The 20416-nt window shown below is 37.7% G+C and overlaps 1 protein-coding gene across 3 annotated transcripts in view; it reads right to left on the minus strand.

Annotated features, from left to right (window-relative positions):
* The window catches only part of plxna4 (plexin A4), a 236645-nt gene that overhangs the window by 81066 nt on the left and 135163 nt on the right, over positions 1-20416 (minus strand). For all 3 annotated transcript variants that reach the window (XM_087246098.1, XM_087246097.1, NM_001004495.1), the window contains 1 exon segment: positions 10808-10939. In XM_087246098.1, coding sequence (XP_087102224.1) covers positions 10808-10939 — 132 coding nt within the window.

Raw genomic sequence — 20416 nt, forward strand, 5'->3', positions numbered from 1 at the left:
TCTACTACTACTAAAGAATAACAATATTTATGACAGTCATATGTTAAATAGCAGCTTAACTCTATAGTTTGGTCTAAGCTGTTTGTTTTTGTTTTGATTTTATCTAAAATTTAAAACACCTGTGTTATTTACTTTATTAGCAGACATTTAGTGGCCAAATTAAAAAAGCAAGCCATAAATTAAAACATATACGCTTCACAATAACCCCAATCAAATCAACCTGAATTAAAGTTTAAACAATAAATAAAATTAATCAAACCACAAATAATAAAAAAGGAAGGTAGCACATGCTGTAATATATCACACACACTTCCTGTTAAATGCAGCATGCAAGTCTCCGAATAGCGCACTCCACTGGTGTAGAGTGGATGTGCATGCTCTGTCTCTGCTAATACATGAGTGTGAATTCTGCACCCTGTCTCAGTGGCCCATAACAGAGCACACTTTAACACACTCCCCACGGCGAGAGAGAGAGACGAAGGAAGACAAATGTGTCCAGAAAGAGGACTTCCCGCTGCCCTCCCGAGCTGGAAAAGGAGTGGCGGCAACTCAAGAATCTCATTATGTCGTAAATCCGTTAGATTATTAGTCATTTATCTGAGAGTGCTGTAAGAGGATTGAGACCTGCAGATAATGAGACAAACTGACAAATGACACTGCCCAACAGATTAATGCAGCTGTTAGCATCCCTCGCTCGGCTCCAAGAACCAGCAGCCTACTGAGAGTGCATAGAATATTTTAAAACAGCATGCGAGTCTGGTATGTAAATAAAACTTTTTAACTGTGACTCTCTCCAGCTAAGTACATTCTGCTTAGCTAAAGGATGACAAACTGCGTGTCGAATTGAATGTTTTTGTAATACCTGGTCACCGAGCCCGGTTTAATCAACCTACTAACTCAATCAAACTTGAAGCCCTCTTCCATTTCTCTCTCTTCATGAAATCCGTCAGTAAATCCTGCAGACCTGACTGACTGGCAGAGTTTCTCAGTCATCTCGGAGCTGAGCTGTGGTTTATTATGGAGTCTAATCCACTGGGCTCATCTGTAGCTCAATGCTCCTCTGCTGGCATTAACAAACTTCCTCACTCACTCAGAGCCATTTCGTGCAGCTCTTTTGGATGTATATGAAAGTTCAAGGCAACTAAAATGAAAGGTGACAGAAAATTCAAGACCTCTTTAGCTATTGAGGCAGAATTTTGTTTAAACATACATGTAGCTCTCTTGGCTTAGTCCCTTTATTAATTCGGGGTCGCCACAGCGGAATGAACCGCCAACTTATCCAGCACATGTTTTATGCAGCGTATGCCCTTCCAGCTGCAACACGTCACTGGGAATCATTCATACACACTCATTCACACATATACACTATGGACAATTTAGCCTACCCAATTCACCTATAGTTCATGTCTTTGGACTGTGGGGGGAAACCAGAGCACCCGGAGGAACATACATGTAGCAATGATGCTAAAATATCTAGCATATAACATTGCAAAGAGGCGTTAAATTTATGAGCAAAGGGTGGGAAATGCTATTATCTCGGAATGAGAACACCTGATATAAAACAAATGCGTTTGTGTGTGTGCATATGTGACAGTTACCCTTATCAGCGGCATAATGTTGTGTTTGCAAGAACAGATGAGTCACAGAATCAACAGGGTTCAGGGAAGAAGCAATATTGTTGTCCTGTGACAGAACAATATCAGCCATAAAACACATAAAGATCATCTCGGCCAATCACCTACAGAACAAACATTAGCTGAGCTTCAGCCAATCACAGAGAAGCTCTATTCTAGCTGGTAATAAAAGCATACGATAAAAATTGTATATAGAGCGCACTAAATAAACACACACACACACACACACACACACACACACACACACACACACACACACACACACACACACACACACACACACACACACACACACACACACACACACACAATGATGACCACGAAATAAAATAATGGTTCACATAACAGAAGCACAATGAAAAGAATAAAACAACACAAGCACAAAAACCCCAACTAATGTCAAATAGGAATAGGCATTTATATTTAAATAACCACTTCTATAAGTACAATAAATAAAATGATGGTTTAAATCAAGCAAAATAACCGCAGCTAACACCAAGCTTAAGCACAAACTCATATTTTAATGAAATCTACCACCATACATGTACGCGTATCCCTCTCTCTCCCTCTCTCCCTGTATTTGCCCATTTTTGGATGCTTAACCACCAGTGAAGCAGGAGACAGATGACAACACCTCATCATGACTGATTTATGAAATGAATCCATCAATGTCCATCCTAAATGAATCTCACTGCTAACACACACACAGACCCTTCCTGACGAGAAATATCGATGTCATTTCGGCATCAGTGAGGGTCATGAAAAGTGCTTTAATGTGTGTATGGGGAGCGTGTCAGTGGAAGATGAACGCTGGTAATATCATATGAGCTGTGACTTCCTCCTCTTTCACTGAGACAAACACAATAGCGCTGAGCAGTGGTCAGTGTAATTACAATGTTTCATTAACACATAACGTAGTAACATTTTTGGTGTAAAACTGCACACTTTATTTACATAATCCAACACAATCCCATGGCAATTTGTAACTTTTTGATTTAGTGGCTACTTCGCATGCATTTGTACGATCTCATTTGTACATATTAGTACGATTTGCTTATCCCCTAATGACGGTTGGGTTTAGGGGCAGGGTTGGTTAAAATCTTACATTTTGATACAACTGAGCTTGCACAAATTCATTTAAATTAGCCACTAAACTAACAAAATATAAAATAGTTACATTTCCTCATAAGATCAGGCTGCATAATCCATTCACTATATATATATATACATATATATATATATATATATATATATATATATATATATATATATATATATATACGTACACACACTAGGGGTGTCAAAACTAATTGTATCTTCCGTACACCGTATTGTGGACAATTTGATATTGGTTCAGTAATAGGTCATAACCAGTTATTACTTACTGATGTCATTTATCTCATATGCGCTATGTCGCAGGAGCCTACTATGGCCTTTCTACTGAGCGCGTGACCAATCATAGGGCTGTAAGAAATCGTCAACATTCAGAAAGAGAGGAGGATATTTACATTTGGTTTGTTTTACAATGCTCATGTTGTTGTGTGTATGTACTTGGGTTTTTAAAGGTACAGTTCTGACTGTTTGCATTAAAGGACAAAATTGTTTTACAAATAATGTATAAATATATTTATACATTTTAATACAATTTTTTTGTTGTTGTTAAGTAAAACATAAAATTGTGTATGGAAATCATCATCAATGCACAGTAATGCATCGAGATATCCAATTTAAACGAATCAATGGCATGATAATAGTAACTGAACCAAACCGTGAGATTGGTGTAGGTTCGCACCTCTAATATATACACTTATACTAACATGTTTATATTGTAACATTGAGAGAAACTCCCATTGACATCTACTACAGTATATACACAATTGAATTCAAAGTTATTTCAGTGTTGGGTTGCTTTGCATTTAGACTCATCACAAAGTCAAGAATGCACTACTTTCCCTAAACTAGAATGTAAAGAATAACTTATGTCGGGCCACTGAATTATTAGAAAATATTGCAAGATGAATCATGCTGCTTATACAGTACTACAGTCACCACACCTAAAGACTTTGTTCAGATATTGTATTGCAAAACTTTTGTCAGGTATTTGTTTTCATATCATCCCTCTGTCTGTAATTAGTTTCTGATGCATCTCATCTCAGCCTTTTGTTTGATTTTTTGATTGGCTTCTTGTTGTATAATTTGAAATAACTAAGCTACTTTAGCTGTGTGCTTATCTAAAAATAACTGCACACCTCAGAATGTTCATCAGCTAATCAGAATCAAGCCTTGTAGTATAGAAAGCAGTTAAATATTCAGTGCCATCAGGAAGGTCGGTCTCCAGAAAGCTGGTGTCTTCCTATTTTTCTGAACACATCTGGTAGAAATCTGACACACATCCATCCCCAAAACGGCGGCGGGTGCTTGGGTCTGGTACTGTAGCTGGTCATAGTCATGGTTAAACAGGCTGTGCCCTTCCACGCCCTGGGGGCTTCACAGACGGAAAATGCAATTATGTGTGCTGTGAACCCAGCCACTCTGTGTGCTAACTGGATTTACATTCAGGCCTTGATACTCCACTCCCGGCTGTCACAAACATATCAGAGCTGATTCTGTCCAGACGACATCATTAGGCCTACAGGCACCAAACCCAAGAAGCACATCCCTAAACGCACCATAGAAAACAGATCATAGCAGGCACACATCATTTCTATGCTACTAACAGCGCAAATGGACTTGTTATAAATAATGACTGTTTTCGGAACTACTCATCTTCAATTGGTCAGCCAAACTCTCGCCATTGGTTGAGCCAATGTTGCAGTGTCGGGCCATGTTGGGAAAAACACAGCTTTGTTTACATGCTTCGGAGAAATCAACCAAGCAAATGTCTTGCTACTGCTGATTTATGCTGTTGCATAATTACTGTAATTACAAGACAGCAATGTGAAGATTCAACTCAGTTCAAGTATTCGTTCTCAGAAGTGATTTGTTTCTATGGTAAAGGCTCAGTGGATCCATATGGAGATAGAGCTTTGCTGTTGATAATATACAGTAACTGTATTTTTAAAAGACTCATAAAGAGTACAATAGCATATCAGAAGCATAGAGCTTTTGCTTTTAAGTCAGAACTCTGATATTAAGTTAGAAACACTGAATTTTAAGATTACCTTATTTGTGAAAGTTTTAAGCTATAGAAAATCTAAAAACTAAACAATGGGCATGACACAAATGCATAATTGTAGCCATCTACTGTACATGTTAACCTATTTGTACTAAAGCTTAACGCTTTTGCTTAATAGATATTTAAATAAATAGCTATTGGTTGATTTCAATTTTGGTCACTTTTGTCATGATATATAAAGCAGTGGTTCCCAAAGTGGAGGTGACAATGACAGGAGGTCGCTTGGAAATAAATTTGATTAAACTATTAGAATTATAATAATTTAACCATAACCCACAGAACAAAAAAATAGTAGTTTTTAATAGTAAAAAATAACAACATGCAAATGAAAAGCCATCAGCCTTTAAATGATTTACTTTCATAGGATTGGTGTGTTTATGTTGGATTAACAACACAGCAATAGTGTCAGCTGCAGCAGATTGATTTTATAGCACCAGGTTAAACTTTCTGACACCTTTATGGCGACTAAATACACTAAAAACTAAACTAAACATAGAGAATGATCTCTGACTGGCGGTCTCCAAAATTAAACCAAGAATAGACTTGTGCTGAAAACATTGTGTCCACCAGTCTATTTAGCTGAGATTAATATTAAATTAAACAAATGAATAAATGTCTATAAAAATGATATGGTTGTGAGACTGTTGGACATTTTTGTGTTGCCAATATGCTCGTGTTTATATAATCCTATTGTGAGCGCAACGTTTGTATATTTATAACCACCTTCGAGGAATTTGGGGATCACTGGCATTGTTATTTCAATGGGTAAAAAGTTTGGGAACCCCTGATATAGAGCACAGTTTATTATGTTATAAATGAGCAAGAGTTCAAAATTTGTATTTAGGTATGTGGATCAAAACATGTATTTAGCAATGACGATTCTTGGAGCAAATCCATTTCATTCAACATTTATTGAATCCACTTTACAATTAACAAAAATAAAATAAGATCAAATAAAATAAAGAGCATGCAAGTTAATATCAGTTTGACTACTCAAGTCTCAAAATCCCAATTAGTATTTTAGGAGAAATTCCTTTGCTCTTGTTGACTAAAATTACCCCGAAAGAGTGCCAGATGCATTCAGACATCCTCAGTACTTCTATTCACTCAAACACAATGGGCTGCAGTCTAAGTAGGCCACTGCAATAACAAACTAAATGTTCTCAAGATCCATTTGTCACACGGGGGACTGTCAGGTAACTCCACATACAGTACAGTATAGAAGGGCGATTAAATGGCAGCCTGTGATTGAAAATAAAGCATGTCTTCCTTAAACCTATTCAGATAAGGCAGCTGATGTCCTCTCCCACTTATAAATGCCCAGAGCTGATCTGCAACGTAAGAGTTGAGCTGTTTGGACTGGTGTGAGACACACTTAAATTATTAACACTTACACTACCTGCAGTTTCAACTTGCCCTACATAAATGATTAATATGCTCCAAGCATGAGAGTGTACAAAAGCCACCGTCTCCAGTCTGCTTTGTGACACAGCTGTTATGAGAAACACACAGAGACAGAAAATCAATTTAATTTCTCTGAAAATAAGGAAAATGAGCATTGATTCTTTAGATTCAAATGAAGCCATTGAAGCAACACTTGTCTTAAATTGCGGACAGAATGTTCTAAAGCAGGACAAAGCCCTGGCGTACATGCTCACCTCTGATGTGTTTCACACAAAAGAGCGATCTGAAAATCCAGTGTAAAATGACAGTAAACTGCGGGAGAGAGGAACATAAGTTCCATTTGGATGTTACTGGCAGAACAAAAGGCTTTAATGTGCCAAAACCGGCAATTTGTGTAACTCCATTGAGCTCTGAACCGCCATCATTCATTTAATGCTGAAGGAACTATAGCTGAGGTCTGTCATTAGCACTCACAGCTGTCCCTCTGACCACACACACGCGCCTCTTGCTGACAATGTCTAAAGTTACAATAAAAAACACTTAGCCTAAGAAGAAAGGATGACAAACGTGGACAAAAAGCCAAGCGCAATAATTAGCCGCAGGCTCTGATAACTGTAATCTGCATCACTCTCAACAGACAGTCTGGCCTCTTTCCTTAAAAAGACGCATTTATCTTGCTGTTTAAAATGATACAGGGAAGTAGCCAGATTTAATTAGAGGGATAATCAGGGGATTAATTAGAAAGAAAGAGTTAGAGAGAGTGAGAAAGAGAGAGAGAAAGACAGAGAGAGATGAAAACAAAAGGTAAATGTTTTTTTGCTGTTAAAATTAAGAAAAAAGTTCCATTTGAGTGATATGTGAAATGAAATACACAGATTTCCATTATAATTCTTCCTATCATACACTATTAAGTGTCGTCTTTTTAATAAATAAAATAATACATACAATAAAGCTGTATGTGTCTTTTAAGTTTAAAGCAAGAATTTATGGTCCTGTTTAATTTTCAAATATTAAAGTCTCTGTGAAAACGACAACATTCCTATTTAGATAATATAAACATTCAAAGCTTTAGGTGAGTCAGTTGTGATATGAAGTGAAGTTAAACTAATTTTGAAAGGAGTATGTGATACGATTGATCGCGTCTGGTCTACCATCTGTAACCAGCAATAACCCAATCAGATCGATCCAATCCTATAATAAATAGACCGATTTTATCCTACTGCATCATCTTCATTTTGGAAGAATCCCCCCTTCCACCCCATCTCCTCCTTTTCCAGGGGAAGCTCTTAAGACCAACCTGATCTCGGACCTCCTTTTATGCTAATTGACCAGCCAGGAGGCCTGGGCTTAAATATCTCCAAGCTCAGGGTTCTCTCCTGGGGCAGCATGCCAAACCTGCTGATATCGTCACACAATATCTAAGTGTGACCTCTTGAAACTGAATAAAAACTTTAACCTTTAAAGATTTTCATATGATCAGTTAATATTTAATGCATATTCACTTTTTTGACCACAGTGAAAAATTGCAACAGTCTTGATTTTTAAATTAAAGTCCTCTTTAGCATTAGAAGCCATTAGTCAAATGTTTGTGGTTTTGACTTGATTAGCTTATTTGGATTCTCTGACTAGTGGAAATTGATTTGCAGAACTGTGAGTAATGTAATTTTGCATTGGAAATATGCACTGTATGCCATGTGAAGAAGACAGACATACAGATTCATGGTTCAGGGTCAAAGGTGACCCATGGTGTTTAAAATGACCTTAAAGAAATTTGTTTTTTAACATTTCCGCTGTACTTCATGTAACAGATGACTCGTACAGTATAAACTGGCTGCACGGGAACTGTGATCAGTGCTGACATCAGCAATGACTCAGTGGAGGAGGTGGGGGGCTCGAACCCCCCCAATCAGCCATAACTCACACACATAACCCAGAACTCTTCAACTCCCAAACACTATCATTGCCTTCCACCAAACCTCTCTGATTCCATCCCTCCTTCTCTTTCGCTCTGTTTTTAAGGCTGGACCAGCAGGAGATTATCGACCTACTGTTCTTGTTTTTCTGCTTCATTCTCCCGCAGGGAATTTGTATGATGGAGTGTGCTCTTATTTGTCTTAACTTACACTTAACTTGGGGGAAAATATATAATATTAGGAAAATAAATAATTTTAAATGATCAATTAAAAAACTATATTTGTTCTTGTGTGTATATATAATTAAAAACATCAAACTTGATCATAAAACCACAAGAAATCACTCTAACACAGAAAAGAGGGAGACAGGATGAAGTGCATGTTTTAAGGGGTACAGGTTTTGCGTGTGTGAAGGTCAGGTTTTGTCTGCATTTCGGAGATCAAATGTCCTGAAAAGGGCTAAAACCTGACATTTGTAACATTGAAATGCTAAATGATGTTTGTGGAAATATAAGCATGCCAAATGTTTCTATAATGGGTAATAAATTCAGGATTAGTACATATAAAACATTACTTTAGGTCAGTTTAAAATCAACACAAATCTAAGGCAATTTCCACAATGATAACTGTACAAATGTGTGTGTGTGTGTGTGTGTGTGTGTGTGTGTGTGTGTGTTTGTGTTTGCAAGCAGCAGATGCACAAGGCCTGACTGCAAAACAGTCATGAAAATTTCTGCATTTTGTTATCAGTCATAAATATTAATGCAGACATTTCAACCACAGAGCTAGAGACAACTGTGAGAGTGGGAGAGACTGAAAGAAATAAGCCAAAAATGGCAAGTCGGTCTGTTATTCACAGCAAAACAAACAAAAGTGTAAACACAGATGCAAACTGAGTCTGAGGGAGATCTGAATCTGTGTAAATCTATTAAAGCTATCAAAGCATTTAACAGTTCACTAAATCACACAAGCTATATATGTTTATGCGATTCGTTAAAAGTCCAGCCAGAAGAATATTTTGGCATTACTTTTATATCTCACCCAAGATCACAACTCAGGTAAAATATGACTTGGTTTACTGTGGTGCTGTGGATTCAATAGTGATGCTAGTGATGCAAGAAGCACTGTGTTACATCAGAGATCATAAAATTTTAAAGCAAGCTTGAATAAATCTTTCAGTGTGCACGTGTGTGCATGTGTGCTGTAGGGGGGCATGAATTACAGGTGGGACGAGAGAATGCATGTTCACTAAATAGCTTCTAAATATATGCATGATTCCCCAGTAGACGTGATCCCCTGATGTTTGGACTAAACAGAAACCAGATGACAACTCTAACTGGGCTAATAGGCTAATTGCGACAGGGTGAGATTATTCACTGGCAGAACACCACAGGTCCAGCTCTGATATTTATTCACGTCAAAGAAAACACCATCTCTCTCCTTTCCCATAAGACTCGAGTCGATGATCATGGCCTAGTTTTTAAACCACACTTTCAAATGCTCTTAAATGATGTTTACAACATAGCTGAAGTTGGTGAGGGTGACCTAAACAGCCTAGGGATTCTAGTTTAATATCTGTATCAATCTCTAAGATGTAGTGAATATTAAGTTCTGTAATAGGATAATCAAAACTTTGCAGGATAAAAGGTCCAGTTGCCAATAGTATAGTGATGTTTGAACAAACATCCTTCTCTCAGTTTATCTTTAGATTAGTTTTTTTAGTCCAAACCCAATTTCTAAAACCATCCACCATTAACTTTCACAGACTAGGTGATGTACAGTATAGGCTGTGTCCAGTCAGTGTGATCAGCTAGTTATACATGAGATGTGGCTTAAATCTTAGGATGCTATCCACTGACCCTCACTGCTAGTGAAGTGAAATTTACTGAATGACATTTAAGATTTATAGTAATTCCTATAAATCTTGACATTGGACACAGAGTGTCTGCTTTCTGGCCTGTGTGTAAACATATTATTTTGAATTAGCCATGATATTTTTTATAAAGTACTGGTATTACCTTTAGTGTGAGAGAGAGAGCAAAACAGGACTGGAAGCCTTAAATGTAAGTGCTATATCGAGTCAAGAGTGCTCAAGGTTACAGAAACGAGTCGAGAACCACAGCTAGGGTCAGAGGTCAAAGTTTAAAAGACTTAAGTCACCTCAAGAGCCTTTAAGTGTGATTTTGATTCATGCAGCAGACATGATACCTTCCACCAAATGATGAATGGTGGCATAAAACACTCAGTAATACAAAAAGCATGATTTATGTCAGAAGAAATAAAAGCCTGATGACAGGTTATCTGAGTAAGGGTGTTTTTACAGCACTAAGTGCATGCAGTGTTTTTCAGATTTTGAGATTTACAAGCTTCAGTAGTGCTTAAAAGATCCTGTACTGAGCCAAATCTATTCCATTACACAGATTGAACCATTTTGAGCCAACATATCCTGATGTGTAAATGGTGTGTATGTTTTGGACACAGTGCGTCAAAATGTAATCCGCAAATCTGTCACTTTTTCAGAATGCAACATTTTCCACCTTCTCTGTGGCTGTCCAAGTGGACCTCTCAGATTGTAATTACAGTAAGTGAAACCCCTAAATTGTGGCACGATTTTACCTCTTACTCATGTGCTTCCCGAGTGAATCATGATGGATTCTGGGCAAACGGTAGTGGTGACTCACCTGTGATTCCGACATCACGTACAAGAAGTGCTGATCAGATGAAAATGCCATGTCTCGTAGGATCGGTCCATTGTCGACCACCTGGATTGTTTCATACTGTAAAGCACCATAGGTTGGACCATCTACCCGAATCTGAAAGAAGAGAGAACATAAAGACAGTGTTACTCGACCATTAATAGCTTACAAAAGCGTGAAATGGAAAAAAGCAGAGGGGAAGAGTTGTTAAGTTGTTAGACAGCTGTAGGGGACGTTACGTCCCATAAATCGCAGGTTCAGCAGAGAGCTGTAACATCCTCACACAGTTGGACCACAGTGATGGAAGTCTCATGGCTATATCTGAACATCTGTTGTTGCTGACGCAGAAGTGCACACTCACACTCTGTTCTTGTCTCGATATAACCCTATCCTCCCTCCAGATTTCATCTTCCAACCAAACACACACTAAAGGGCCCTGTGAGAACTTAAGTCTTTATACCTGCCATTAAACATTACAATGCACCTGATAACCCATTACCACAGAATGAATCATCAATTGCCTTTCCCTTTTTGACACTAAACAGTTTAGGAGGTATCAAGTCCATTCCCATCAGAACAAGCCACTTTATCGCCGCGTTTATGGCCTGGACTCCCATCAGACTGCAAGTCCTGTCAACGTAAGATCATCTTACCTCAAGAGACTTCTAAAATTATTTTAAGCCACCACTTCAAAAGTCCCTGGCTGAGTTTCAGTGATGTTTCAAGTGTTCCCTTTGGCTTTGCGCTCACTTTTTTTGTCCTGTAAGCTCAGGGTCACAAACAAAAATGAAAAAGGAGTCGAACAAAAGAAGAGAACAAAGTAAAGAGGCGGAAGAAAGCAAAAACCTTTTACACGAGCCAAAGCCTTATTCAGCACAAAGGTTATCTAATCTCCTCGATCAAGGGATGGTTAATTTGGCCAGGATTGAGTTTCAGCCAGGAAGAGCTGCAGTGTTTGGGATGGCAGCATGTGGACAGTGGAAGAATAAACGGCAGGAGGTCTTGTGAAGCCCCAGTTGGTCCCCCAGAGAGATGACATGGAGTGGCCCGACAGATCACTAGAGGGACTGAGAGAAGCGGATGGGCATTATCACAACTGTGCCTAAACAAATTAGCCACAGGGGATGACTATTAGCATATCTGTTAGCGTTAGCATAGAAGTAAGGTATCTGATCACACATAGGAAAAAGCATAATAAAAGCATGGCTATATTGTCATGCTGATACATCCTGTTGAACGCAAGCAGCATCTGGTGTTATTAATGTGTGATTAATACTAGTTTAATGAGTTTGATTTTTATTATTTTAAATTCCTAAGCCTTGAACAAAACATCAATTTTCTCCCTTTCATTTCAATATCAATAAAGTGGATTATTTTCTTTAAATCCTGATTGGATTACACCGCTAATCTGTCTATCACACAATCATTTGGATTTAATTTCAGTTCCAAGCCATAACCATTTGAACAGTTGCTGTTATCTCACCTTCTGTTACACTTTCTCTGGGTGTTTGTAATATCTCTGATTTTAAGAGAGGGAGAGAGAAATAAATATGGATTGCATTACAGTTATGATTAATAACAATCTGTATGCTCTCCGAATAAACAAATTAACTGTGGAGAGAACATAAGCCTGTACATTTAAGCTGTACTGTGTATGTTTAGTGTCCTGTAGAATCTCTGGTGTCTGAACACACCACTCCACAGTCTCAAAACATCTACCTAGTGGTCATGGACTGTAACAACAGAGACTAGTCATGTGAAATGCAGTATGTGAGGTTACACAGCAAGCTATTAGTGAGGTAGAATGCATAGTTGCTGCTATCAATACAGCATAAAGTTTGTATAAAAATAAAAAAGATGATGACTTTCATGACACAGTCTTGCTAGTTTGTGACTTTTGATGTAAAGTGTGGGTTAGAGCATCACACTTTCACAGGGCAGTTTAATAGGGAATGGCAGTTCGACTCTAGTAAAAATAACAGAAAGAGATGACGATGGAAGCCATAACAACAAAAGCTCTGCAGCTTCATAATGTGGGCAGGACTCTACTCAGCATCCATGGAAACTGCAATTTCCTCTGGCTCAAAACAACTTCATCTTAAGCCCTGCCATCAGACCAGCAGTATGACTTTAGATCAAGATTGATGGTGCAGAGAGTAGTTTCTCAAAAACTGTGGGATGAATCCACTAGGGGGAAAACTGTGGGATGAACCCATAACTTTTTTTACTAACCACTTGCAGTTTAGTATAACTTGGCACAAAAAGCCTTACTTTTACCCTCCAGCCCCAGTTTATATTTTCAAAAATCTGACACTGGACAAATCTTTATATCAAATTATATCAATACAGTAATATAATAAAATGTTTTATTTTTATATAATTAATTATTAATCATGTATTTTAAAATTAGGGCGGCACAGTGGGTAGCGCTGTCGCCTCACAGCATGAAGGTTGCTTGTTTGAGCCCTGGGTGGGTCAGTTGGCATTTCAGTGTGAAGTTTGCATGTTCTCCCTGTTTACTTGAGTATCTTCCAGGTGCTGTGGTCCCACTAGTTCAAAGTCATGCGCTATATGTAATTTGGATAAGCTAAATTGTTTATAGTGTATGTGTGTATGTCCTGGTCCTCCAGGTGGGGGGGTTGAGCATTGGGCAAACAATTAGATTAGATGTTACGAAAAATCAACATGGTGCGGCTAAATATTAACTTTGATATAAATGGCCCTGGAAGTAAGTACTTTTTAAAGATTAATTCATACAATTCATAATTTATTCATTGAAATATTATTGTAATATCCTGGTATCTGAAAAAAAAATTATTCATTTATTTGAATTTAGCAATGGTTAATTTCCCACTGTCATGTTACTGCATCACATGAAAAATTGACAAGAGAATTTGTTAAAATGCAATCCTGACTCAATCAAAATCCTTCAAACAACACTTTCTGTGATACTCGATTAGTCATGGCTGCCCTTTCAAATTCCCTCTCTTCATCTAGCTATTGCCACTGACTTAAGAACAATCTGCATAATCACCCATCTCAAGAGAACGCTTTACTTTTGCACCGTTACTTGCTGAAGCCTACTGTGAACTAAAGCATTTTGCACAGGAAAAGGAGCGTCTTCACAAACCCTAAATTTAACCTTGGCAAAAGCTTGCCATCTTGTGATCTTTCAGTGAGAGTTTCTTCCCAAATCTGCAGTCACTTGGGAGGTGTTCCTCCTGTTGCCATCAAAATGAGGGTAAGATAGCCCACACTCTTATTTTGTGAGGGCAACAGGGATGCCATGAATACACACAGCGTTCAAGTCTGTTCGACATATTTCAGGTTGGCCACCACATTACAGCTCAGAACAGAGTAACAGTGATATTGAACAAAGTTTTGAAGTGACACAGAGTCACTGAAGAGCTGCGACAAAAGAAAACTACAAATAACTTCAAAAGAGCAGCATCGGCTGCAAAGGTGCACATCTGACAGTACAAACACTTCCAGCCTCAAAGCTCGTGGGACACCAGACACCAGGCAGTGTTGGGTGAAGGCCACTACGATTAAGGCGGTGTGCTGAAGCTCCCTCGAGAGATTCTTTAGAAGCAAGAGCTACTCTGATGCACAGATATTGATCTGTGACATTTAAACCTCCACTATAACAAAAATAGAGCTGCACGTGTCGACAACTGTAAGCAGATCGGCCTCGCTACCGTCAGTGACTTGATGTCAAGCCGTTGAGCGATTGTTTTCTGTTTTTTGAGCCAAATCCCCTGGGAGAGTTTGAGATAGAACCTGCGCATCAGCACTCTTAACGCACCAGGAGATCTTGACGTGTTCAAGCCTGCTATAGTCAAGCAAAGTGGAACCAAAGGTTTACTTTGTTTATCAGAGCCTCCATTGGCTGAGCTGGAGTGTGCTGTAGTAAACAGCAAGAGTGGGTGGACTGGGAAGTCTCTTAATGTCAATCAGTGCTGAAAGAAAATGGCAAATTCCCATTTTGCTGCATCGATACTTAGCTGAAGGCGACTGGTTTTGCAAAGGAGCTTGAATGGGTTGACACTAAGCTGGGGAATTAAAGACGATCATGTCCTGAGAGCCATTGTCTGCCGTCACGGTTAGCACTAAGAATTAAGCAATAAAAAAATGAGATAATTTCAGTGGGGAATAAAGACTTTGGTGGTCAGTGTCTCTAGGCTTCAGATAACAAATTCAATTCACTAGGGCCTGTGGTCCTGTTTATGTAAGAATCACAGTGCAGCCTCAAAATGCTAATAAAGTGTCATTTTAAATCCTTATATTTTGCCACTATCATTCAAACCACTAAGGTTTACTCATTTGACAATTTTTTTTTACCATTTACAAAAAATGTTAAAAATAGATACTTTACTTACATTCTACCAACAATTTGCTACATATATTCTGTTATTTGAAACATTTAAATAAACACCTTACTTGCATTCTACCTACAATTTCCTACATATATTCTGTTATTTGAAATATTCAAATAGACATTGTACTTGCATTCTACCTACAATTTCCTACATATATTATAAAGCACAGTACAACAAGCACAATAAAGTGACTACCTTTATGTTCTAAAGTAAAACTCAGACTGCAGATTGTCCAGATGAAAGTTAAATGACTATTTTAACCATGGCGAGAAAGCTGGTCATTTCAAATCTGTAATTTCTAGAATATTGCTTCTCTTAATATCACGAAAGTATTAAAGTCACCCAAAAGGACTGGTCATCCAAGTAAGACAAATGCACAAATGGAAAGGACAATAGGGTGAATTTTACTTCAACTGGAATTGATCACTTTTGCTGTCTACAAATTAATTTTAAGGGTTCTGATGCTAAAAAGACATTGATAGGTCATGCAAACAATGCCAAAGGTGATGAACAGTCACTGGCAACCACAAAAATATAAGTCCAAAGACATAAAAAACATTCTGCTAGCCAGTGAAACACACCAAAACCATCCGACAGCTTCATAATCAGCTAGCACTGCAGCCAAGCAACTGGTCTTTTAATATGGCATTTCCATCCCTAACGAGTCAACGAGACATGGACCTGTTCAGCGCTAAACACGTCGCGCCCAGCAAGCCGCCATGTTCACAAGAGAGAAAGGCTTTGTTTTGGTTGCCGGGTTATGAGATTGAGGTTGTTGAAAAGCTCTGATCCGCAAAACACGTGTGCGTGCATGCGTGTACAAAGCCAGGCCCCGGTGTCTCAGGGAGCTCACAGGCAGAACCCTGCGGAGGAGAGACCTAATCAGATTTCCTGATCCGTTTGTCCCTCCGGTTTCTTCTTCGCAATCAGCGGATCGGTACCGCGGCAGGATTTTAATTACCAGGGCTCTAACAGCGCGGCACAAACCTTCTCTGACACTCTGATTGCGGCAATGTCATCGCCAGCCAAATTAACTTTACTCTTCAACAACAGGCCTCCAAATAAGCTTAAAGCTTTTAAATACACCAGCTCAAGACAAACATAGACTGAACTTAAATTGGCTTAAAAACTTTTACATTCATTTTCTCATTTAACGCTCCGTAACACACTGTAGGACATGAATACACAATTTAGGGACACAATTTAAGTCATTGTTTCCCTGCTCGTAATGCAGTTAACCTTTATGTAATTGCATTGAACTCTCAGTCGGTTTGCATGAACTTTGAAATCTCAGCATACTTTCCTCCTTTAGCGATGTCGGAAATGTAAAAATGTCCCCGTTCTGCTTGAGGAAGGTGTGTTTTATATGCAGGCCTTGCACTGGCTGCGGGGAGGATGGAAGCGATATTAGCAGGCCGAAAGTTTCTCTGTCACCTCTCTTACCCTGCAGTCCCGCAGAGAGGAGAGCTGGGATCACACTGCTCTAACTGTTAACCCCTCGCAGAGGGAGAGAAAGAGAGAGGGAGATATAACCCATGGGAGTCTGCTGGGGGAATGTGAGCACGTCCATCACATGTCTCTTCTCTGCAGTCTATCCACAGGTCTACTAGAGAAGACATACGCAAATGAGGGACTAAAATTGGAAATCCAGTTTGTGATGTTCATACTACGGGTAAAATGTTTGTCACTTGAATTAAATATACATTTTTTTAATCTTAATTCTTTTATTTTAATGCGTAAACCTATTTTGAATCAACAACATAGAGATTTGAGGAAAATATCGAATTGTGATTTTTTTTACAGGTATTGCAATTTCAATTTGATCTGCGATTTACATTAGTAGTCAAGCTTCAGCTCAATAATCTGTATCATAGCTTCTTACTACTAAAATGCAGTGAGTGTTAGTTAAAAAAGGAAATGAAAAGATATTAACTTACTAAAGTTAAACATTTATTCAAATTTGTTTTTAAATATTCAGAAATGAAACACTAATTTTTCACTAGAGCAAACACAAATAGAAATCACATTACCTTTCTGGAAACATGTTTAACTCAAATTAGGGAGATAGTGTAGCTTATAATACAGACAAATAATAATAATAATAATTAAAATAGAAAGCACTCAGCAAACTAACATGGCTGAAACAACTCTGAAATTTAACTTTGCTATTGCTTGCTACTAGATTGAGTGTCACTGGCAATACTTTCAATTGACTTTTTAACAAGACACTCCTCAAATAGCTGCCTGTGGTCCTTTTTTAGGTGCTGGTTGTTGTATTTCCTCAACAATTGTTACAAATTACCAGTTTTTGATTGGGGTTTGTGACTTTGAAATGACAATAATTCCATATTACGGATGTCCTGTTTTTCTTTAATATTAATTAATCTACAAATCTGAAGTGGCAAATGCCATCATTCTACTTGTAAGCACTTTCCTGTTTGTTTGTTTGTTTGTTTGTTTGTTTGTTTTCTATTACGGGCATTCCACATAGTTCAGTTGCACAATTCTGATTATTATATTGCAAGCTCTTGTTATTAGCAACGTTTCAAAACGCCGTTGCGATTCGATTTTGATTAATCACACAACCCTAATAACCACATTTTTTTTATTTTAGTTATTTTATGACAATTGTTTGCTAAAAAACATAAAACATTTATTTACAAATGCTCATCAAATAAGAGATGTTTAACTCACAGTTAATTTTGATATTTCCAGTGATTAAATACACGAAAACATGTCATTTGTGTCATATGTAAAAAATAATCTGTAAAAAAAAAAATGTTTTTAAAAATAATACTGGGGATGAACACATTAAGCTAAAAAAAGAAACCCCAGCAGAATTGAGGCTATTCTGGCATGTCAGAGTCATGTGTGTGGATGCATGTAAAGGGGACGGGTGTCTGCAGGGCGACTCTTTTCTCCTCCTGTGTGACAGACAGGACTCCCCTCTCACTCTCTCTCTAGGGTGTCACCGAGTCTGACCTTTCATCCGTCTATCTTTCACCTCCTCCTCTCTACTTTTATCACCCATACTTCTTCCTCTCGCCCACTCTTCTACAATTCTCTCTTTTCCAATTCCATTTTCTTGCTCTTTCCCCACATCACTGATGATTTTGCCATCTCTTTTGCTCTTAAACCTGCCTTGTGCATCAATTTCCAGCGTATTCCTCTTTCCGTCTCTCCATACTCATCTCTCTCATCCTCTCCCACTGGGTGTTCCTGGTTTAATCTGAGGTTAGATGTGACCTCTGGGCCGCATGCTGTTTCTTCTCCATTTTCTGCTCTTTTCCTCTTTCAGCCTCTCTCTCCCTCTTATTTCAGAGAGCCTTCATTCTCTGTGTATTCAGTCTGAGAGGAGGCTTCGTGGCCTGTGGCTGCTCTAAGTAGCGCTGGATCTTTTTTACTTTCGCCCTTATTTTGAAAGCCAGAGATCTGACTGTGGCTCTTCGGTCTGATGCTTGACCAGCACACACTCTCAGACTCCTCTACATCCGTCAGAAAGAAAAACACAGCACAAACACATTGTTTCTTCAGTAATGCTCTATGTTGAGTAAACTCATGTTTTCGAAGGAATACATAAAATATGATTATTCATGTTTTACAAGAATACATTTACCTTAGAAAGTCATGTTTAATTCTCTTTTGTACTTAGTCTTTTTTTTAACTATTTATGAAATTTAAAAGCAACTGTGTGTAAATTTCAGACTGATTGACTAATCATATGACTTCACAAGTAACAAAATAACAACAACAAAAACAAACAACCAAAAATACAAAACATATATATATATATATATATATTTGTAGGGTATTAATTAATATGGTCAACATAATCAATAAAGCTGTGCCATTTCTTATAGAATTGTTTACCCGATCTTCTTAAAGAGTCTCTATTTTTTTCAAGGTAAAGACAAGACATCATCTCTCTGATCCATTGAATTAAGGAGGGTCCAAGGGGATCTTTCCATTTGAGCAGAATTGCTCTATGCTAATAAAGAAGAGAGGGCAAGAACTACACCTTGACACAGAGAAACATGAGTCTTCTGGGGCGATTCCAAATAATGCCACATGTGGTTCCCGCTCTAATCTATATTGAAGCAAAACAGAAAGGGTATTGAATATTGATCTCCAAAAGTTCTCTAATTTAGGGCGAATCCAGAATGTGCACATAAAAGTACCCTCAGCGGCCTGGGTTTCAGTTTTGGGTAAACATTTTCTTAAGATCAAACAGCCGCAAGAGTTTTGGGAAACAGATACAATGTACGATATTACTATTATTATTCACTAACACCATTATATAACAACATATTGTTTATTCATTAACAGCGTAACATTCTTCACAATTCGAACGATTCCAGTTTCCATGTATTGAATCAAAATCAAAAGTGTGTTACATTTTAGAAGAGCTGGTTCAGAATGGCATTTCATGTTGACTTGAAAACAAATACAAAAAAACCTTGGCAATACCTAATGTGAGAAACTCAGTTTTGATCTCCAAAATTAAGATATTTTGCTCATAAAAAAAACCTAAAAGAGTATGAAAAAAGTTTAAATACCCAAAACATTACTCAAATGATTGTATTTTCAGTTTTGGGTAAACATTTTCTTAAGATCAACCAGCTGGTAGAATTTTGAAAATAATTACAATGTAAAATATGGCTATTATTATACAATAAAACCCTTTTTTTTGCAATTCAAACAATTCCAGTTCCCTTGTATTAAATCAAATGTTACTTCAAAATCAGAAGTGCGTTATATTGTAGAAAAGCTGGTTGTGAATGACATTTCATGTCGACTTTAATCCATTTGGTTAAAAAAAAAAAAAAAAAAAACCTTGGCAGTAACAAGAGAAACTCAGTTTTGACCCCTAAAGTTAAGATACTTTGACAATAAAAAAAGTCTAAATAACCAAAAACATTACTCAAATGACAATATTTTTAGTTTTGGGTAAACATTTTCTTATAATCAACCAGTCCGAAGAGCTTTGGGAAATACTGTAGTTACAATGTACAATATGACTATAATTAACACTTTCAGTTACCATGTATTGAATCAAATATCACTTTAAAATCAGAAGTTCATTCCATTGTAGAAAAGCTGGTTGTGAATAACATTTCATGTTGACTTTAATCCATTTGGTTAACTAAAAAAAAAAAAAAAAACCTTGGCAGTACCTAACGTGAGAAACTCATTTTTTTCCATTCAGCATACATCT

This window comes from Danio rerio, chromosome 4, assembly GCF_052040795.2.
Source record: "Danio rerio strain M-AB ecotype USA chromosome 4, GRCz13ab, whole genome shotgun sequence".
Lineage (NCBI taxonomy): Eukaryota > Metazoa > Chordata > Actinopteri > Cypriniformes > Danionidae > Danio > Danio rerio.